This window comes from Pagrus pagrus (assembly GCF_965226575.1).
Source record: "Pagrus pagrus genome assembly, chromosome: 21".
NCBI classification, from domain to species: domain Eukaryota; kingdom Metazoa; phylum Chordata; class Actinopteri; order Spariformes; family Sparidae; genus Pagrus; species Pagrus pagrus.
Window position 1 is genome coordinate 1,893,885 of NC_140208.1, and position 23,813 is coordinate 1,917,697.

The 23,813-nt window shown below is 39.2% G+C and overlaps 1 protein-coding gene and 1 long non-coding RNA gene across 2 annotated transcripts; one reads left to right on the forward strand and one right to left on the reverse strand.

Moving 5' to 3' along the window:
• Window positions 1-271: 271 nt before the first annotated feature.
• On the forward strand, window positions 272-23,292 carry LOC311250162 (uncharacterized protein; the record flags this gene model as incomplete). The annotated part of the gene is made up of 9 exons (XM_084341736.1): window positions 272-405; window positions 1,021-1,127; window positions 3,731-3,828; window positions 4,692-4,794; window positions 7,654-9,099; window positions 9,221-9,756; window positions 20,703-20,802; window positions 21,151-22,611; window positions 22,733-23,292. The coding sequence occupies 9 exons, from the start codon at window positions 272-274 to the stop codon at window positions 23,290-23,292; spliced, it is 4,545 nt and encodes a 1,514-aa protein (XP_084197862.1).
• LOC311250441 lies at window positions 14,674-15,794 on the reverse strand. The gene is made up of 3 exons (XR_014621284.1): window positions 15,740-15,794; window positions 15,479-15,578; window positions 14,674-15,002 (listed from the first exon to the last, which is right to left on the reverse strand). It is a non-coding gene; the product is annotated as an uncharacterized lncRNA (long non-coding RNA).
• Window positions 23,293-23,813: the final 521 nt, after the last annotated feature.

Genomic DNA, 23,813 nt, shown 5'->3' on the forward strand with positions numbered 1-23,813 from the left:
GTTTGCAGCCTGAGCGATGCTGTACGCGTGGTGTTGGTTTGTGTTTGACCCGTCAGTAATGTTCAGAGCTGCAGCTGCTGGTCCATTAGGAAAGTCCCAGCTCAGGAGCACAGAGCACGCTCGCTGCTGATGGACGGATGAAAGCAAAATCTGTAGTTTTTTTTTATCACATTCTGAAACACAGTTTGTTCTCTAACTTCTGATGGAGCGTGTGAGACTTTCACTCCGGTTGGTTGCACAACTGACTGTAAAAGTAGCGGACAGAGCCGCCATGACGTCACCATCAAGGTTTCTGAAGAGCCAGGATGAAGCTCAAAGTCGGCAGGAGCGGCTGTCGCCATCTCGCCAGTTCCTGACTCCGCCCAACTCACAGCTAATCAAAAACAGGAGCATCTGGGAGCTGAAGTGAGCCTAGTCTGTTAAGCAAGTTTGCTGGAAGCTACCGAGCTAGCTAAGGCTCAATGAGTTGATGGAGGGATCGTCTGTGTTGATTCAAGCTACTCGTGTGAGTCTGAGGGTTTATTTGCTGAAAACAGCCAGAATACCTTACAGCACATTAGCTGTGTGATAGTGAGCGATAACCAGCACCGAGGGTGTGTTTCTGTTATCCTGCAGTCTTTTCTTCTCCCCTCCTCCTCTCTGTACATACACATTACAAGGCTCGTTGCTGCAGACAGGTTGAGAAGCGAGAGTGAAGATACATCTACTAATTAACCCCAAAACTTCATAAAACAAACTCTGAGCTCTCCTCAGTTCTGGGTGTTTATTTCTCCAGAGGCTCCAGGCTCTGCCCAGGCGGTCCTGGAGGTTGACTCATCAAACGGCGTCTGTACCTCCGCTCCGGTCTATTAGTCCAAATAAGCAACAGTAAGCCATATTATTCTCCAAAGGCACGAACACTAGGAACACTGCAGAGGTGGAGATCTGACTGGAATCAGAGGCGAGGCCGAGCAGAGAGGTCACGCTGCCGCCACGTCCTTAATTCTGCATAACTTTAAGCAAACGAGGTGTCATGAGCAGGGAAATTAGTCAAAGTGACCAAACCTCAAGTGGCCCTTCGAAGAAGAAGAAGAAGAAGAAGAAGAAGAAGAGGAACTGTGGTTTTCAGGTCCGGAGGTTGCTGCTCGGTTTGCTTCAGTTGGAAAATTCTGACCCAGATAATACATCAGCCATTATCCAGTAAAACAAAAAGACAGAAACGGTCCTGTCACTTTCCAACAGACGAGGACTTCATCAGACAGAAGAGTGTAAAGCAGTCTGACAGGCCTGAGACTTTCTGTCTCGCTCTCATCTGACGTCTCAGAAGTGAGAATATCAAAAGAGCAGAGAGGCACTAAAATAAGTTGAAGTTGACTTTAAAACCAAGCCTGTGTTTCTGTATTTGTTTCATTATAGCTGACCCCTCCTCTACCACACTGGATACCCAGTATGGTGTTGTCCTGCCAACGTGTCTGATCCCTTCAAGCCAGTTGGTGAAAAGTAGAAAGCTGCAACCTTTTCATCTCTGGAGCTGAGACAACACTCAAATAGTTGGACTTTAACAAGGAAATTAAGTGTTTTTGGGAATGCAAGGACAGGCAGGTGAGGTCAGTGCATCATCTTTAATTCATTAAATATAAAAAGATTGATTTTTGCGCTTGCCTGTCAAGCTGTCCTTCGACTGAAGGCAACAGGTTGGGCTCAGCTGTCAATATGTTGAACCCTCTCTCAGATTTTCTCAAATTTTCAGGCAGCTGAGCTCTTTGGGGATGTAATGAGAAACACAAACCTGGTCAGAATATGAACGGACCACTTATTGTAAGAAACGGGCTCTGCAAAATACTCCAGTTCAAGAAGTCCTGCAGTAAAGCACAACATGTGGATTAACCTGCTAAAAGATATATAGTCCCCATATGCACTTGAATTTCCTTCAGTTAAAGTAATGATTGTTAAAACTAATGTGGCCAGTTTTTAGTGATAAAACTGAGCCTTTAAAAGAGAGTTGATTTTCTCCCTCAAAGCCTGCCACATCTGATTATTTTACTTTATATTCAACATATAAAGTAAGTAAGCTGTTTTCAAATCTAAATGAAATTAAAATGAACTTGTTAAGGATACAGTGCAACATCCATGCAGGATACAATGATTGCATCCTGCATGGATTTCAGCTCGTCACACTAACGGAAACAGGAAGACACAGACAGTTACGTCAACACCTACCAAGATAGAAAAAGTTTCTCTCTGTTAGCTCTTACTACAAAACATGTATTCAGGGACACGCATCAATTGATAACATTTTGAACTGACATTGCTGCAGATGTAAAAAATGTACCGTGGGTCATTTTTATAATCTATTTTACAAGTGAAGTCCCAGCAGCTAAGTCAGAGCTTTAAGGTCTGAACATTGAATGCAATTGTATAAATCACTGGCTTTACATCTTTGATCAAGATTTTGACCCATATCATTTTAGAAATGTCATATTTGACCTTTTAGAGTTATCTATCCCAGCTACTGATCATTAAAAGAGCCTTGGCATGTGGCCCATTGAAACACTGTATCCTTAACAAGTTAATTTTAATTTCATTTAGATTTGAATACAGTTCCTAAAATTGAACAGTGTATCTCCATCTTGGGGGTAGTAGTTGTTAATAACTTCCTTAAGTTACATAGTTTCTGGTGTTTTCTCAGCCTCTGTAGCAAATAGAAACGAAATTCAAAGCTTACTTCAAAATGACTCATATGCTTCCGCCTTCAAGGAATACTTATCGATATAGGGGGAAAAGTTTATCTCTACACGACGGACCCTCCCCAACAGGTGTCTAGGTCGTCGTTGTTGTACCTGCCAGGTGTGGGTTGCTAGCTGCTGCCGCTGCTACTGCTGCTGCTGCTGCTGCTGCTGATGCTGCCGCAGCCGCAGCCGCAGTGGAGACAGTCGTCACTTTCTGTAACTTGGAGATCAGCTTTCTGTTTTCCTCCTTCTTTCTCCTCTTTTCAGCTCGGCTGGGGCAGCTTCTTTTCATCTGTCTCTTTTCTTTACTTTTCTCTTCTATACTCTCCTCTTCTTCTCTCGCCACTTCGCGCCGTTTGTTTTCGTTTTGCTGCTGTCTTCCTGGATCCGTTCTGCACATGCGCAGTAAGATGGACTGAACCAATGTAGTGGAGACTGATGTTTCTTGAGTAATGTGTTTTTGCAAACATGAAGGGACTTTTTAAAATGTCATATTTCTTTGAGTTTGGTGTAATATTATTCTCAGAGACCGCAGCGAGCTTCTGCTTCATTCAAATTGTACTGTATGTTTATTTCTCAACCTTCTATCACCGCCACAGAAACATGAGCTGACTGCTCACATTTATTGACTGTGATCAGTTATTGGTTTGATTAATGGTTTACAGGCTAATAATGTGTGAGTATTGATGACTCGCGGTTGATCAGGTTGATTATCAGCTAATTGTTGTCAGTTTCTAAAGCTAATAAACAGGAAATGGTTGCCCTCTGTGTGCATGTTCCTAAAGTACTTTTCGAAACACCATGTGCTTGATGAATATTAAAAGCTCAGCATCCTCGTAAATAACACATTTATCCTCCCAGAAAAGCTAATGTTTCTCTGCATGACCTCATCATGACCTCCTCTTTCTGCAAGCTTCTGTCTCTGCACAGCACCAGTCATAGATTTTACTTTACACCCTGAGGAACCGCACTGTCATCGTTTCTGATCCCCCTCTACACCTCTGACTTCTGCTTCAACTCAGGAGCATGCTACCTGCAGACGCTCTCAGGTAAATCCTCCATCGTTGGCTGCATCACAGACAATAAGGAGGAGGAGTACAGAGACCCTGTCGTGGACTTTGTAAGGCTTAGCACCAAGATGTCTGGCGATCACATAATCACAATGGTTTTGCTGTGAACTCTGAAGGAAGTTGGCACAGTACTGACAGAAATACCTGCCTGCATGTAAACAGAAACAAGAAAATGCAAACCAATGAAACATCTTCATCTCTTTTGCAACAAATACCAACTCAAGAAAAACTGCAAATAAATGAAACACAAGCTAATTATAAACACATTCACCTAACACACATGTGGCATACATGGGAGTGATGTGTCATCATTATTACGAAAGACTCAAACCTGCCATCACTGATGGCATCAATGAATCAATCAAATCACATCTTTGATGTCTAATCAGAGTTCAACTGTTGAATTTTTACCCAGTCAGACTGGTTTAGTGATAACATCTCAAGTCCTGACATTTATCCTTGGTCATCGGGTTAGTACAAGTACAAGCTCGGAGGAGAAAGAACGAGATAAAATCAAAGAAAACTGTTCTTGTTGTTGTATCAAATACTTTCGGTTCCTATGTGCAGTATAAAACATGCCTGACACAGAAAGCCCCTGGAAGGTCTTTATCTTCATATTTCATCGTTTCTGTGGAAAGACTTCACGTCATGGCGGGAGGAGACTCTCACAACTCAGCTGATCTACACACCTTTCACCAGGTGAGGACAAACTGGGTGGACGGAGACAAAAACTTCTTTAAACTTTGTTTAGACTTTTTCAGTTCTCCAGTCTGTGTAACAGTACCAGCATCAAACTGCGTTTACAGGGAAGTACTGCATTTACAGGGTAGACTTGTAGGCTGACTCCTCATGTTATAAACAGTGTAAATGCAGCACAGAAGGCGATGTGCTCACTAACAACATTTCTCTACAGGTTGAAGAAATGGACAGCTCAGATTCCCTTAAAGTTGCTGCCCTGGGTCGAACTTTCACCCTGGGAACTCTCTACGATGCTCTGGAAGATAAACTGATCTCACGTAAGTCTTAACTAAACTCATATTAAGAATATATTTCATTCTACCTGTCTTTGAAGTCATTTCATTAAATAGTGACATATTTTAACCAAACATTTACATTTATATACACGACAAAAACAACACAACGATGACCAAGCAACATTTATTGTTGTTGTTTCATGTCACCAGGGATGCTCTGTGAATCCCGACTCTGAATGGGGGCTGGTCCTTAATTAGTGAAAACAGATATTTTTCGTTATTCCTTTATTTTGGTGCTGAAGACACCAGGGAGGGAGATTAGTGAAGTGAAGACATGGTTTTGGTGTCATTTTTAATGTGTGTGCTGCTCTGCCACTCATGCTCTCTGCTCCCCTGCTCTCTGACTGGAAGCCTGGTTTGCACGAGAGTGGGGCTGAGCAACACTATTTTTGACTCAAACTCAGGGCTCAATTTTCTCGTTCGTCACTATCAAATACATTTCGTGTAATATTTAATGTTATCTATCCAGTTTCATTCAGCAAGTATCAGATCGATGGCTCTTCGGCTACTCACGTATTTATTCAACAGAAATTCTGTGGTCATGGAAAGTTCTCCATTGATCAGTAGGTGTACCTTCATTGCTGTGTGAAAAACTTCATTCAATCAGTAATCTTTGTTTCTTTAAGGTCAGACATATTAGATACTGCCAGATTCGGTCTTCTACTGACTCTTACCATGACATACCTCCAGATATCAACATTGTCTGTCTCATAGCGTGACAGGCCCCAACTCGCCAATCTGCTCTAGTGGCTGAAGTGAAAAATAAAATAAAACAAACGATGTTTTGATGTAATCTATCACTGCTGGGAAATCACATTGTGTGTGTGTGTGTGTGTGTGTGTGTGTGTGTGTGTGTGTGTGTGTGTATGTGTGTGTGTGTGTGTGCTCATGCTCCAGACAGTTTCTGGAGGTTTCCCCCACGAGAACATTGACTAGAACCACTTTTCTCTTATCAGAAGGGCTGAAAGTTCTCATTTTCAATGATTTAACCATAAATACTGTATGTCAACTGTAACTGTTCATGTGTTGGTTCATGAAGTCAGCGAGCTGCAACTGCAGTGTCATTAGTATGAATATTCAAATCTTTGTTATCATTATTCCTATCCCGTACATTTTTCAGCCTGCATGCTTTCAGCCACAAAAAACATTCAAACTTAATTTCTTTCAGAAATGGTGTTTTTTGTACTGACTGAAGCTTTTGTCAACAAATGTTGGTCATGGAGTAGGTCAAGAGTTGGGTGAGTTTAAAGTACAATATATATTAATTTAACTTGGCAGGTATGATGGTTATTGTTGTTGTTTCATGTCACCAGGGATGCTCTGTGAATCCCGACTCTGAATGGGTGCTGGTCCTTAATTAGCGAAAACAGATATTTTTCGTTATTCCTTTATTTTGGTGCTAAAGACACCAGGGACGGAGATTAGTGAAGTGAAGACATGGTTTTGGTGTAATTTTTAATGTGTGTGCTGCTCTGCCACTCATGCTCTCTGCTCTCCTGCTCTCTGGCTGGAAGCCTGGTTTGCATGAGAGTGGGGCTGAGCAACACTATTTTTGACTCAAACTCAGGGCTCAATTTTCTCCTTTGTCACTATCAAATACATTTCGTGTAATATTTAATGCTATCTATCCTGTCCTTTTATTTCTCACTGAAGATTTTCGCTTGTGTATCAGGCATTTAATCTGATTTGAGAAGGAGAGAGAGAGTGGTGATGTCACGCAGTGACGCCTGAGTGCAGAGAGAGGGGGGTGAGGCAGGGACGGGGTACTGCAGCCACAACGGTAATAACAGCTTTACTAAGTGAGATGTGGATATTAATAAAACAAAAAGTATAATCATAATAATAATAATAATCATAATTGCTCTATCCACTCTTCGTTGACACTCTCTACAGTCTGCCGAGTCTGGAGACATTAGTTTCATAGGGGGTTGCAGGAAGGGTGGGTTGATTGGTGATGAAAGCTGTCGCCTGCATCAGGATCTGCTGATAGAAAAATTCAACTGCAATAGCCAGGTTTCAACCTGTAGAGGGCAGTCACTTTGCATATTATATCATTATAATATATTATAACACAATATGTAGATTACTTGGTATAAATGTCCAGATATAGACCAGAATCAATCAACAACACTACTAAACACTAGGGATGTAATGGTACCAGAAACGCACAGTATGATATCATCAGCATATAAAGTCCACGGTACGATATTTATCACAATATTTAAAAAAAACAAAGAAAAAGATAACTTGAACAATGTCCTTTAATAATAAATGTGAAGTGTACAGCATTTATTATTTCTTAACAATATGTTCTAAATTTTTACTTGAGGTGCTTCTGCTTTGCTTTTATAGTAAAATAAAAGTAGCCATGAATTGTCTTTGGCAATAAATGAATGAATGAATGAATGAATGAATGATGTATAACTGCAAAACAATACAGCAGCCAATAGCAATGCCTCCTCCCCTCTTGTTGTCCAGCAGACAATCAGAGCGACAAGTATTTGAGACTCGTAGCAGCAGATTCAAGCAGTTATTGACTTATTTGTGTGAGAAAAAGCTTCAAGAAAGAACATTCATACTTATTTGCAAATGTTGTCCTTGCCTTCATGTGTTTTGAGACGAGTGTGTGATTGTGTTGAAAGCATTTGTGTTCGTCATTTAAACTTCACTGATAGACCAGTGGCTATCTGCAAAGCTATCAATTCTACTGTCACAGGTTCTCCGTTGTTTTGGTCCAAGAATACCTTCATAATGAAGCTGCAAAAATCCTTTTTGTAATTTTGTTATATTTAATTTCTGTCCATGCTCTAACAGATTACTCATGCTTTCTTTTTTCTGTAGGCTTAACTCTCCAAGGGCAGATAACTAATGACCCTAAGCCTTACAATTCATTTGATATAAAGGCATCTGACTCCATTAAATCCAAGTCCTCTCTGCTGGATATTGAAGCTTCTCTGAAGGCCAGTTTCATGAGTGGACTGGTTGAAGTTGGAGGATCTGCCAAGTATCTGAATGATACGAAGGAATTCAAGAATCAGAGCAGAGTGACGTTGCAGTACAAAGCTACCACACACTTCAAAGAGTTGTCAGTGACTCAACTTGAAGCCATGATCAACCAACAGAAAGATTTCATCAAGAGGAACACAGCAACACATGTAGTCACAAAAATCCTTTATGGGGCAGATGCTTTCTTTGTGTTTGACAGTGAGAAGTTAGAAGCCAGCAGCGTTCAGGACATCCAGGGCCACATGGAGGCTGTGATCAAGAAGATCCCCTCATTTAATCTTGAGGGTAAAGTTGACCTCAAGCTGACTGATGAAGAAAAAAAGATGACCAATGAATTCTCCTGCAAATTCTACGGAGACTTCATTCTTGAAAGAAACCCTACAACATTTGAAGATGCAGTGAAGACCTATGTAGAGCTTCCAAAGCTGCTGAGAGAAAATGAAGAGAAGAGTGTTCCAGTGATGGTCTGGCTGACGCCTCTGAAGAATTATGACCCTACTGCAGCTGAGCTGAAGAGAGAGATCAGCATTGGATTAGTGGGGAAGGTGCAGGATGCTCTTGAAGATTTAAGGGAAATGGAAATGAGATGCAACGATTCTCTGGACGACACAGTGGTGCAGAATTTTCCACAGATTCCAGAAGAGTTAAGCGATTTTAAAACACGGTGTAGTCGTTATGCATCTAAGCTCAAGAAGACCATGAGGGATAAATTTCCCGTCATCCGTGAAGGTAAAGAAGACGAGAGCTCAGTAGAGAAACTCCTTGATGACAGAAAGGAGTCTCCATTCAGTCGTGAAAAACTAGACCAGTGGCTGGATCATAAAGAGAGAGAAATCAACGTCATCAGGTCCTGTGTGGAAATGATGGAGGGAACAAAGATCGTCCAAAGTCAGTCAGCGCTGGACAGAGAGGTTCTTGCTGCAGGTGTCGATGATGCTCTGTGCTTCGTCTTCACCTCCCTGCAGAGTGCTGACCCCTGCCTGGATGAGATGGACCACTACGTGCATTCACTTGAAAGAGGATGTAGCCATGAAGACCCATGGTGCTACTCAGATGATGTTCTTGACAAAATGAGAGAAAAAGCCAAAAGTGTCCACCATCTTGCCAAAGCACTGAAGAACAGCCGCCGATTCCGTTTCCTTGTAGCCGCCATTGATAATAAGAATTACACAGGAGCAACCATCTACCAATACAAGGACGGCAAACTGGTCACTGAGGACTTTTCAAAGCCTGCCCTCCCTCCTGTGAGGAACATCACAGACAAGAGAGATTTGATCTGGTGTAAGTCATTTACTGTGCTTCTCTGAGTCATAAATACGCTGTATAAATTACTCTCCTTAAGAAACCTGTTGTTATCCATCAGAATGATTCATCACACATTTTGTTTTGGTCTCTCCATCAGACGCCTGTGATCTCACCCTGGACCCAAACACAGCAAACGGCTACCTCCATCTATCAGAGGACAACAAGAAGGCAACATGTGATAGCTGGCTGTATTATCCTGATCACCCAGAGAGGTTTGACAGTCTTACTCAGGTGTTGTGCAAAGAGGGGTTGACCGGGCACCATTACTGGGAGGTAGAGTTGAGTAACGGTTCGTATGATTCTGTTTATGTACTTGCTACGTACAAGGGAGTAGCGCGAAAAGGAAAAGGTCATGACGCTGAGCTGGGATGTAATTCAATATCATGGTCTTTTGGCAAAAGCACATATAAAACAGGTGTATCCACACTCAAGGCATGGCATAACAATGACATGTATCCTGCTCCTATTCCCCCCGAAGGTGTCAACAAAGTTGGGGTGTTTCTCGACCATGAAGGTGGCACTCTGTCCTTCTACAGAGTCTCCATGAACTCCCTGAGACACCTTTACACTTTTGACTCCAGCTTCACTGAGCCTGTGTACCCAGGCCTGTGGGCGCATGAATATTACAATTATGCGCACATCTGTCCAATTGAATAAGAGCCATGACAGACGTGCTAGATTCTCGGCCTGTTAAAGGTCTTATTGATAAGATTCAGTCACTAAACGAGTCATCCATCTCCCCCTTCACCCCCAACACTGCTGTTGTTCCAATCATCTGCCCCATAGATTTATATAATAACCAGAGACCAGATGCAAAGATGGCGCCCATTCAAACCAATGAGAATTGCTTGCCTTGTAGATACGACAAAAAATTTTACCTCCTGGTTATGCAGACCGCTGAATATGTGCGGTAGAGTTTCAAAAGTTTCACAAATATAAAACCACCATGGATCAAACATTCATGATAGAAATCGTTTGCAGTTCTTGGTGTCAACAGTTTTACAGATGTCTGTTTTATAATATGGGGCACCAATTGTAAAGTTGCGCATGCTAAAATAGACAGCACTTTTTCCACTTTTTTTTGGTACTTCCTGTGACAGGCAGTGTGAATTTGCATATTAGCTAAATATTTAGTTTCACCCATGACATTTAGATTTAACATTTAGATTTAACATTTAGATTTAGATGTAACATTTAGATTTAACATTTAGCATTTAGATTTAACATTTAGATTTATATTTAGATTTAACATTTAGATTTATATTTAGATTTAACATTTAGATTTAGATTTATATTTAACATTAATATTTAAATTTAACATTTAACATTTAGATTTATATTTAACATTTATATTTAAATTTAACATTTAGATTTATATTTAACATTTATATTTATTCTTATATTTAACATTTATATTTAAATTTAACATTTAGATTTAAATTTAACATTTATATTTATATTTAACATTTAGATTTAGATTTAACATTTAGATTCAATATTTAACATTTAGATTTAGATTTAACATTTATATTTATACTTAACAGTTAACATTTAGATTTAATATTTAACATTTAGATTTAGATTTAACATTTAACATTTAGATTTAATATTTAACATTTAGATTTAGATTTAACATTTAACATTTAGATTTAAGATTTAACATTTAGATTTAGATTTAACATTTAGATTTAACATTGACATTATATTTTTACAAGAGAAGTAAATATCACAAAGTTCACAAATATTGCTGTAAATCTGGTCAAAAGCTATATAAAAAAATGCACATACGTTTTTTTAATGGGGTTTGGTGCTAAATGTGTGGAAAAGTTGCTGTTTATTTTAGCATGCGCAACTTTACAATCGGCGCCCCATATTATAATGTCGTTCTACGGGGATGATTCCAACGGAGCTTTTCTATTGGCTGACAAACCTGTTAGAGGCTGAAACCAACTGTCGGTATTCTGACAAAGAGATAAACAAAACAATCACTTTGGACCTGACAAACTTTATAAAATTAACTTTCACAATCAGAATAATGTTTTTACTTTTAATTCTGCACCTTTTAAAAATTATTTGTCTACATGTTATCAATATTAGTTTTAACAGGGATACGTGTTCACATTTAAATCTTAAAACACGCTTAAACACGTACTTAACACATGTTTAAATGAACTGGGGAGGAAACAGGATGGCTGACGATGTGACGTGTATGTGATTTTCTATGCATCAGTTCCTTTTGATTTTTCGCACTTTTGTGCTTCACAGTCAGGTTTTTTTAATTAGCTGCTTGTTGCATCGCACATATTTTTTAAATTATGACTTTCTATAATTCCTGACACTTAAAGAGACAAAGCTTATACTGAAACACAGCTGGTTAGTCATTGCAGTTTGTTAAAATAGAAGCTCATGTAAAATGTTTTTAATCCTGTCGATTACCTTAGGATATAAAATGATTGTTTGATTAACAGTTGTTTCTTTTTCTTTGTGCATTATGTTTTAAAGAATTGTCTTTTCAGAGTAAAAGAGGAATCTGACCTGACCTAAAGTTCAATGAATGTCTTATTAAGCACTAATTGATTACTGTTCTCATACTGGTTTGGTTTAGACTTTCATTGATTGGTATATCAGATACTTGTTGATTATAACTTTATAGCTAAAGTGCATATTGTTTCATTTAGCATGTTTCTTTTCTTCTTCATGACGCATTTTAAAGATAATCATCTTTATAGACTACGAGGGGAATCTTGAAGTCAGATGGAAATATATGTCCTGTGACCGACTGTCCTCTGCCCTGACCCCTGGACAGCAGGAAGTCTAACGGACGTGTTGATGATGCCGCTGCCTTCACCAGCCGATAGATGAGTTTGTGGTTTGACTTGTTGATCTACGGCTGCTGCACCAACTGACACCGTCCTGTGGCCTGTTCACCCAAAATGAACAGGGCTGCTGAGACTCTCCTGATGTGTTCATATGCTAGATCCTGTTTTACATATGATGATGATGATGTTGTCTGTTGAGAGGAATGAGCTGTGCTACGGTTGTTGTTGAGGTGTGAAGGTATAAAAGGTGTGAGCACGGTGATGTTGATGATTTTTGGATGTTCGTCCTTTTTGTTTTTCGACCTTTGATTTGTGCTGACCTTAGAAAGGAATCTTTTGTCATTTGAACTCATTTCTGTACTTTTTCTGTGAACTGTTTGTGATTTAAACCAAAAAAATATAAAAGCTCAAATAAAACTGGAGTGTATTATGTACATTCTAACCAAAGCTGTTGACTCGGCTTCTTTTTGAGGTCGTCTGATCTGGTCGTCCAGAAGTAAAGAGATCCTCGACTCTCTGTGATAGGCTGACACATTCATTTAATACAAAAAGATGTCTTGAATTTAAGTAAAGAAATTGCTCAAGCTAATATGATTCATCTTCTATTTGATAATGTTAAATCTGACTGGTTACTTCATTGGATACTTCTGCTGTTGTGATTGTGAAGGTGACACTTTATTAGAGATTATTTCATAGTTTATGCATTTGAGTAGAAGTTAATCCGACCTTTTAATTAATTGTTCAGGTTTTTCAGGAATCTTGAAGTTGCCTCATTGAAAAAAACAGACCTCACAGTTTATAGAGTGAGAGTTCCTCCAGTTTGACCTTTTAAAATGAGTCATTCTGAGAGTACGGTAAATCCCTCACCACCCATACTGCAGACTCTGTTGTTAACCGGACATACTAACATAAAAAAGTCCTGAAATATGTGTCACAACAACAGCTGGTGATTATTACTATTAGGCCAGGCTGGTTTTGACACTTTAATAAGCAAGTCATCTGTTGCAGATTGTGACAGAGAATTTTCTACATTTCTTCATAAATATGAAACATCATCAGAGAAGTCCTAAATGTATTATTATTATTATTATTATTATTATTATTATTATTATAATAATAATGTCTGTATGTGTAACAGAGACTGTATAGAACAGACTATATATACATATATATATATAAATATAAATATATATATATAAATATACATACATACATATATATATACACATATATTTATATATATCATTCAACTCCTCATAATATTTATCACTTTTTACACTTATCCTCCACATCAGTGCTAACATTAGCAAGCTGAGCTAACTAGCTTCCACTTTCTTGTCGGGTCGTCCAAAGTGTTGAATCACGTCAACATTTGACAACAGCCTTCATCTTACAATACATGTGGAGGCTCAACAAGTATTACAATCCTCTCACAGTGTTCTTATGACACTGTGAGTGTACTATATTGTAGTAGTTATATTTTAAAATATGTTTTTATATTATAAATGATAAAGCTTATAACCTTACAACAGCCGGATGGGTCGTCCAAATGTTAAAGGATGTCAAAATGTAGCAACAGACGGCAGTAGCCTTCATGCTAAAATCAGTTTAGCAGATATTTCTTTACTCTGTCTCCATAGATACACGCTGTATAATGTCCTCTGATGATTTATGTTCCATCATCATTTTATGCATTGAAACATGCTAATGTCTCAAATAATGAAGCTTATAACCTTTAGTACAGTCAACTTTAGGATACACAGTGAGTAAAATATCACACGATGGTAGACTCAGGTCTTCATTTTATTGAAATGAGTCTTTTGCTCATGAAGAGAGTGAACATGTTCAACAGGTGTTTAAGTTTCACAGGAATCTGACATTGATTCAGCTCCATAAAAATCAACAAAGTGGTGTTACACAGTGAAGCTCTCCTCCAACAGTCATTCAACAAGAAGTCATTGATTGAACGAGATCCGAGTAAAGGTTCAAACTTGAGAGAAACAAATGATTCTGTTTGTTTTCTAATTATTATGTTGTTAATAACTGAATACTGAAACATTAAAGAAACATAACAAATGCTGAGTCAAACAATATGCACTTAAGCAACCTCATATCCCAACATAATCAACATAAACATAATCAATTCATCTTTTTTTTAAACGTGCTGCGAGTTTCTATTTAAACACAATAATGTTGACATTATGTATTGATTTAAGCTCTCGTCTGTACGTATCAGGAATAACATTAGAAAGTAACGAGCAATTACAGTTTAAACTGACAGTGAAGCAAGTGCAGAAGGCTGTGCAGAGAATCAACATGTACCAGTACAGACAACATTACATACGCAGTAACTTTACTGACATCAGGTATCCTGGTCCCTCTGGGTTTTAATGCATTTCATGAATTTGTGAAGCATGCTCAAGCTAAGATGTTCTCTCAATGTGAACCCATATTCCTGTTAACAGACCAGGGATTTACCACATCGTTGTCACTGCTCTTAGCTGACTGGACGCAAGGCCACATAATTGCCACATTGATTAACCCAAAAGCATGGGTACACAGGCTCAGTGAATTTGGTTCTGAAGCTGTACAGGGCAATCCTTTTGTCTCCTGAGACTTTGGAGAAGGACAAAGTGCCACTGTGCCAGTCAAGAAGCACCCCAACTCTCTTGCAGCCATCAGAGGGAAAAGTACCTTGCCACACTTTGCCATTGTGCCATGCACTGATTACAGGCTTTGACATAGAAGGATTAGAATATTGGCCAAAAATCCACGAGATGCTGTTATTTCCAAACATGCTGTCTGAATTCTCAGATTTTCTGTCAATTCCACCATATGCCACACCTACATACACAGATTCATTAGGACTATCACTCCATTCTACCTCCCAGTAATGGATCCCTTGCAGAGCATCTTTGGCAAACACTTGAGGGTGTTTATCAAACCTCTCTGGGCGTGGATCATATCTCTGCCATGCTCCATGAGTTGCCGTTTTGTTTCCCTCAGACAGCGTGAGCTGGTAGTTTGCTGTTTCTGGGTCCAGGGTGATGTCACCACCAACTGATTGGGAGATCAAAACAAAATGTGTTATTATTCTGAATGAAGCATCAGAATATCAGAATTATCATTCTGATGGTTGGAGGAGAGTTATTTCCAGTCTATTTTTGACTCCGCTCTGCTTATCTCACTCCTCAGGTTCTTCAGTAACAAATTAACTGTCAATAAAAATGGTGTTTTCACTGAATTAGAGCCGATTCATTCAGATGGAGGGACGTATTTTTTTAGCAGAAATTCCGCAATGATGACAATTCAGTTTTCTCATTGATCAGCCACCAATATTTCATGCAAGTACTAAAATAAAATAAAATAAATTAGTAGTTCTCTAATAAATGGTCACAACTACATTATAGTTACAAAGAACTTGTAATGAATGATGTGGAATAATGTTAAATAGGTTGACACTGGAAACTGATTTCTTGAAAACAGAGCTGTGACAGGCAGACATATTTAATAACACTGTTTTAGTCAAAACTTACTTGAGCACAGTTCATGTTTCTGCACATCATAGACCTCTCCTGGAGTGAAAGATCGACCTGCGAAAGGAGCTGCCTTGTTCTCTGAGGCCATTTCTTCCACCTGTTAAGAAATGTTAAACAAGTGACCACAGACTTCAATACTTCATGTACACTGTTTGAAGCAGGACCACTCAGCTCACAAGTTAACTGTGTAAATGCAGCTGTATCATGTAACACATCTGTTGTGTCACCTTCTGTCTCTGCCGCTCAGTTTGTCCTCACCTGGTGAAGTTGAGTAGATCAGCTGAGTTGTGTGAGAGTCTTCTTGACGTCCAACTGGAGCTTGTGATGATCAGTGGGGCTGTGAGGTTACTTATATCCTGTCAGATACTTTATTCTGCTGACTCCTCCCATGAGATGAATGCAGAGATGACAACAATCATTTTGTGATATGAAAGGTGCTGTGTCGATAAAATAGCAGAAGTGTTTCCACAGAAATAAAGACACAGGTACAGGGACACATCACTATAAAGACATTACAAAGTCCGAGGCCAATTCCATGGGACTGGGACTGGTGTTTTTTCCGTGTTTGAATAGTTGTTGATTAACAACTTAATCAGATAACCTATGATTTTACATCTGTGCATTTTAACTATAGGAACATTACTCATACCAGGAAGTTAAAAAAAAATATGTTTCCTGTTAAACTCAAACAAGTAGTGAACAATACATCCTACCAAACAACTTTTCCAGAGGCCAAGACAGATTCATACAAATCCTCCTTTTACAAGGTTTTTATATTCTCTTACAGGACTGGGTATCCTCCATGTGTATTCTGATACAAATGCAGATTTAAAATATATTCACATTGCTGTTATTGAAACAATAGATTTTAGAGCTGGTAAACACAGTGCTCTAAGGGATCTGCCAACTAGTCAACAACTTCAACCACTAGTTAGTGGAGATAATGGAAATATAGTCAACCTAATAAGATTTATTGTAGTCAATGTGTTAGACATCAATACCAGCATACAGTTACACACTTTTACATGTACAAATATTACCCTATTCATTATTATCTGCCTGCAGAGCTGCTCTTTGTTCTGTTTCATTCTCAAGTCTGAGACGAGACCACATTAAAAGTCTCTAATATTGTGAAGTAAACCTGGAAATAATCAGAGAGGTTTGAGGATTCAGAGGGTCAGAAGTCGAATCATTGTTCTAAGCAAAGAGGGTTTATTTCAGCATCAGTCATGGCTGTACTCAAGGTTTAGGTGCATGGAAAACACTACTCTGACACTACTTTGGTGCAGAGGTGGTCCCAATGGGATAGCAGAAGTGTTTCCATAGAAATGAAGACACACGTACAGGGACACATCACTATAAAGACATTACAAAGTCCGATTCTATAGAACTGGGACTTTTTCCCCCGTGTTTGAATAGTTGTTGATTAACTGCTAAATCAGATAACCTATGATTTATCATCTGTGTATTTTAACTGAGGGAACATTACTCATACCAGGAAGTTTAAAATAATTTAGGTGGTTGTCGTTACGTTAAAACGAATTTTACATTTTTTGACACGATATAAAGCAAATTACTAAAATATAATAATAATAATAATAAAAGTTTAACTAGATTATAATGACAGTAAATTGTATGTTTGCACAAAAACAAGCGGTGTGACAGCAACATGATTCACTGCCAAGGCCAGAACTCAGGGGTTAGGATATTAAGACCTCTGCTCTTCCTCCTCTGCAGGCTGAGGATCGTCATCATGAACTTCAGGATACTCTGTAACTTCTGCAGCAGGACAGAAGACAGACAACGGAAAACCAGAAGAAGAGGAGAGTGAGGAAGAAGTAGAACAAGCATTCAATGAACTGAAATTTAGTCAATTTATGTACATAAATGTTTTTATGTTCATCAGTGTAATATTTGGCCATCATTTAGACTAATGTCAGTTCATTTAATCATCATGTCATCTTCAGGAGATGAGTTGGTTACCTTTACTCTCACACTGCTGGAAATATGAATATAAAGTCGTTCTGGTGAAAACGGCATTTCTGGGAACACATTATTAAATAGTTATTTAATAATGTGGATGTGGATGTAATAATGTGGATGTCTTTTCTCAACGTCATTTATCGACTAATTCTGGCTGTCAATGGACGTCCAGATCATGGCCCGGCCATGTCAATAGTCAGGCCATAATCTAGACGTCCACTGACAGCCAGAATTAGTCGATAAATGATATATAAACGTCTATACAACGTCCAGAAAAGACGTATAAAAAACTTTCATTCTGGCTTCAAGTCTCTTAAAGCTCCAGTGTGTAGTATTTGGAGTACGTAGCAGCATCTAGCACTGAGGCTCTAGATTTAATTAGATTTTCTGAAGGTGTTGGAGAAGCTCCAGAAGCTACGGTGGCCCCTCAGGGACAGGAAACTAATCACTAAACTCTGTGTTTTGGGCAAATATTACACTGATGAACATAAAAACATTTCTGTACATAAACTTACTAAATTTCAGTTCATTGAATACTTGTTCTACTTCTTCCTCACTCTCCTCTTCTTCTGGTTTTCCGTTGTCAGTCTTCTGTCCTGCTGCAGAAGTTACAGAGTATCCTGAAGTTCATGATGACGATCCTCAGCCTGCAGAGGAGGAAGAGCAGAGGTCTTAATATCCTAACCACTGAGTTCTGGCCTTTCCAGTGAATCATGTTGCTGTCACACCGCTTGTTTTTGTGCAAACATACAATTTACTGTCATTATAATCTAGTTAAACTTTTATTATTATTATTATATTTTAGTAATTTGCTTTTTATCGTGTCAGAGCTGTAAAATTGGTTTTAACGTAACGACAACCACTTAATTTATTTTAAACTTCCTGGTATGAGTAATGTTCCCTCAGTTAAAATACACAGATGATAAATCATAGGTTATCTTAGCAGTTAATCAACAACTATTCAAACACGGGGAAAACACCAGTCCCAGTTCTATAGAATCGGACTTTGTAATGTCCTTATAGTGATGTGTTCCTGTACGTGTGTCTTTATTTCTGTGGAAACACTTCTGCTATCCCGTTGGGACCACCTCTGCACCAAAGTAGTGTCAGAGTAGTGTTTTCCATGCACCTAAACCTTGAGTACAGCCATGACTGATGCCAGTCAGAATCATAGCCAGTATGAACATCTATTCTCAACTAATTCTGGATGTCAGTGGATGTCTAGATTATGGCCTGACTATTGACATGGCCAGGCCATGATCTGGACGTCCATTGACAGCCAGAATTAGTCGATAAATGACGTTGCGAAAAGACATCCAGTCAGGCCATAATCTAGACGTCCACTGACAGCAAGAATTAGTCGATAAACGATATATAAACGTCTATAAAGACGTATAAAAAACTCATTCTGGCTCACCAGAGGACGTCTTTTAGACGTCTTGGATGTCCATAAATGATGTCTAAAAGACGTGATCTAGACCACTCTTTGCTCACTGGGCTGAGATCGATTAAAAGACAATCATCAGGTGAGGGAAAGTCGGCCGCCTCTCTTACACATGAAAAGTGTTAACAGCTCCTCTATGTGATCCCTGGTGCTAAGAGCCGCATCTCACCTGTCAGCCTGTTTGACCTGTTAGAGCCTCTTGGAGTAATTAAGGTTAAAAAAAATGCTTGTGAAAGGATGTACTGTATAATCTTATCATTTCTATGTAAAGGATTATAAAACACATTTTATTTGAGACTGTTTTATTGTTTTGAGATTGTGTAACTAAGACCTAGATTTATGAAGGGGTATGTGCACAAAGAATACAGTTAAAACACACATACTGGGGTTCACTTAAGTTCAACATTATCACCTGACTACACGTCTCAATCCTGAAGTCAGTTACATGAATAAATAATAGGTCAAGGTGTGTCATGGGAGGAGTCGGTGGAAAAGAGCATCTCACAGTATATAAGTAGCCTCCCAGAACCAGAAATCATCAGACAAGCAGCTCCAGTTGGAAGTCAAGAAGACTCAGACACGACTCAGCTGATCTGCACAACTTCACCAGGTGAGAACAAACTGGGCTGATGGGGGACAGAAACAGATTTGTGTTTAGACTTGGAGCGAACGGATTCAACGTTTTATTAGACAAACAAAGAAATATATTCATGTAAAATATTTGCTGAATGAACAAGTAAGCCAAAATATATAAGAATGTGTTGCAGACAGCGTTTCACAAAGTTTATTCAGATCCTTCTAATGAACAAGTCTTAAAATTGAGCGTTTTTTAAGGGAGTCTGGTGACTTTCTCCACTTTCTTTTCCCCCCAAAGCAGTAGCCTACCAGTTAATGTTTACTGGATTTGTATAGTTTGACATGTTTGCTGTCATGTGTTCATTTATTTAGTGTAAATGCTAAAACCAGTAGAAACAGTGTGTTCAAAGAGCTGCTGGGTGGTAAGACTCACCTCAGACACAGAAGCAGTCAGGATGCACTTTAAACACGAAAACCACACAGCTTTTACAGCAATGCTGCGACAAACAGACACTTTTCACAAGGGAGGAACAATCTTAATGTGGTGCATTTAATGCCGAATTTACAAGAAGGGACCAACAATTTAAAATTTGCAATAGCTGTTTCTCAGTGTTCGTAAAGTTTCTCCTCATGATGCAACAACTCTTAAAATCACTGGATGTGTAAGGGAGTCTGGGATATTGCTGTTACTAGTGACTTCACTTGTATACGTGGTTAATGTCTATGACTTTCACACATACTCAGCAGCCCACTGCTTGCAGCGATCGAGTCAAGTAGATCACAACAACAGTTAATTATTTTAAATCAGAAAAGGTGTGACAGTGCACACACCACATGCTTCTTTTAAACCGTTTATATCAATAATGTAAAAAATAATAGACATTACTTTGAAAAAATCATAATTTGTGATTAAAATAATGTTGATGGTCATGTATTAATGACCCACACATATGTGTAATTTTACTGTTTTAATTGGAGCTCAGCTCCTATTTGCTCCTGAGTAACTTGAACCCTGGGTCGCCTGGTTTTACATCAAGATAAGAGATAAGACTTTATTGATCCTCACCGCGGAAATTCCTATAACACATAAGCAATAAGCCCTATAACAGTGATTATTGTTGGAATATAGAGCTATTTAACACTGATTTGAATAAAAACCATATCACAGCAGCTTTAAGTGTAAATGAAGTCCTGAAGGTTGTGGTGTCTCTTGAACAGATTGAAGAAATGACCTCAGGCGTCATGGACATCGCTGCCCTGGGTCGACTTTTCACCCTAGGAATGCTCTATGATGCCCGCAAAGATGAACTGATCCCAGGTAAGTCTTGACATTGACATATAAACTAATATTATATTTAAAACAGTACTGTATATACAGTAGTATATCTGTAAATAGTACAGATATACTATCTAGTACAAATCTAGTTCTCAGATGAACTAATTCATGTTTGTTTGGACCCCAACAAACGTCACGTCATCCTGATTTTAATAGTTTGTTCAGTGAAAATTGTAATTCTGACCCAAAATCGATCGTTCTCTCTAACCTCTCTAATCATGTCATAATTGAAATATGATTCTTTGACCACATCATGAAGCCCGATCCAAGATCCAAGTCCACAGTGATTTCCTGCTTTATGACACAACTGATGTTTTCCAATTTCTTTAGGTTTGAAATTGTGGGATAAAAAAACAATAGAAGAGAAGACAAGTAAAGAGACTCATGAAACCAGTAACTTTGAAGTTTCTGCATCTGACTCCATTGAATCCAAGTCCTCTCTGCTGGATATTAAAGCTTCTCTGAAGGCCAGTTTCATGAGTGGACTGGTTGAAGTTGGAGGATCTGCCAAGTATCTGAATGATACGAAGAAATTCAAGAATCAGAGCAGAGTGACGTGTCAGTACAAAGCTACCACACACTTCAAAGAGTTGTCAGTGACTCAAAATGAAACCCTTAACGCCCAACAGAAAGATCTCATCAAGGAGGGACTGGCAACACATGTTGTCACAAAAATCCTTTATGGGGCAGATGCTTTCTTTGTGTTTGACAGTGAGAAGTTAGAAGCCAGCAGCGTTCAGAACATCCAGGGCCACATGGAGGCTGTGATCAAGAAGATCCCCTCATTTGATATTAGTGGTAATGTTGACATCAAGCTGACTGATGAAGAAAAAAACCTGACCAACAAATTCTCCTGCAAATTCTACGGAGACTTCCTTCTTAAAAGCAACCCTGCAACATTTGTAGAGGCAGTGACGACCTATGTAGAGCTTCCAAAGCTGCTGAGAGAAAAAGGAACAGATACTGTTCCTCTGGAGGTCTGGCTGACGCCTCTGACGCTTTTAGAGCCTGAAGCACCTAAGGTGAAGGGAGAGATCAGTGTTGCATTGGTGGGGAAGATGCAGGACGCTCTCGAAGATTTAAGAAAAATACAAATGAGATGCAATGATTCTCTGGACGACACAGTGGTGGAGGATTTTCCACAGATCCAAGACGACTTAAACAAGTTCAAAAGCTATTGTGATCGTTACGTATCTAACCTCCAGACGACCATGGCGAAGAAACTTCCCTCCATCCGTGAAGGTGAAGAAGACCAGAGCTCAGTAGAGAAACTCTTTGAAGACAGAAAGGAGTCTCCATTCAGTCATGAAAAACTAGAGAAGTGGCTGGATCATAAAGAGAGAGAAATCAACGTCATCAGGTCCTGTGTGGAAATGATGGAGGGAACAAAGATCGTCCCAAATCAGTCAGAGCTGGACAGAGAGGTTCTTGCTGCAGGTGTCGATGATGCTCTGTGCTTCGTCTTCACCTCCCTGCAGAGTACTGACCCCTGCCTGGATGCAATGGACCACTACGTGCATTCACTGAAAAGAAGTACCAATGAAGTCCCATGGTACTACTCAGATGAAGTTCTTGACAAAATGAAAGAAAAAGCCAAAAGTGTCCACCATCTTGCCAAAGCACTGAAGAACAGCCGCCGATTCCGTTTCGTCATCGCCGCCATTGAAAATACAAAATACACAGGAGCAACCATCTACCACTACAAGGACGGCAAACTGCTCACTGAGGATTTTTCAAAGCCTGCCCTCCCTCCTGTGAGGGAAATCACAGACAAAAGAGGCTTGATCTGGTGTAAGTCATTTACTGTTCTTCTCTGAGTCATAAATACGCTGTATAAATTACTCTCCTTAAGAAACCTGTTGTTATCCATCAGAATGATTCATCACACATTTTGTTTTGGTCTCTCCATCAGACGCCTGTGATCTCACCCTGGACCCAAACACAGCAAACGGCTGGCTCCATCTATCAGAGGACAACAAGAAGGCAACATGTGATAGCTGGCTGGATTATCCTAATCACCCAGAGAGGTTTGACAGTCTTACGCAGGTGTTGTGCAAAGAGGGGTTGACTGGGCACCATTACTGGGAGGTAGAGTGGAGTAACGGTTCGAATGATTCTGTTTATGTACTTGCTGCGTACAAGGGAGTTGGACGAAAAGGAAAAGGTCATGACGCTGAGATTGGATGTAATTTAATATCATGGTCTTTTGGCAAAAGCACATATAAAACAGGTGTATCCACACTCAAGGCATGGCATAATGGTCACGTGTGGAGTGATACTCTTCCCAACGAAGGTGTCAACAAAATTGGGGTGTTTCTGGACCATGAAGGTGGCACTCTGTCCTTCTACAGAGTCTCCATGAACTCCCTGAGACACCTTTACACCTTTGACTCCAGCTTCACTGAGCCTGTGTACCCAGGCCTGTGGGCTTCTGGAAATGGCAATTATGCGCACATCTGTCCAATTGAATAAGAGCGATGACAGACGTGCTAGATTCTCGGTCTGTTAAAGGTCTTATTGATAAGATTCAGACACTAAACGAGTCAATCCACCTCCCCCTTCACCGCACAACACTGCTGTTGTTCCAATCATCTGCCCCATAGATTTATATAATAACCAGAGACCAGATGCAAAGATGGCGCCCATTCAAACCAATGAGAATTGCTCGCCTTGTAAGTTTACTTCCTGGTTGTGCAGCCCAGTGAATATTTGCAGATATATTGGGTGCACATATTTTTTAGATTATGACTTTCTATAATTCCTGACACTTAAAGAGACAGAGCTTATACTGAAACACAGCTGGTTAGTCATCGTAGTTTGTTAAAATAGAAGCTCATAGCTCATGTAAAATGTTTTTAATCATGTAAATTACGTCAGGATATCAGTTAAGTGATGATTGTTTGATTAACATTTGTTTCTTTTTCTTTGTGCATTATTTTTTAAAGAATTGTCTTTTCAGAGTAAAAGAGGAATCTGACCTGATTTTTGTTTTT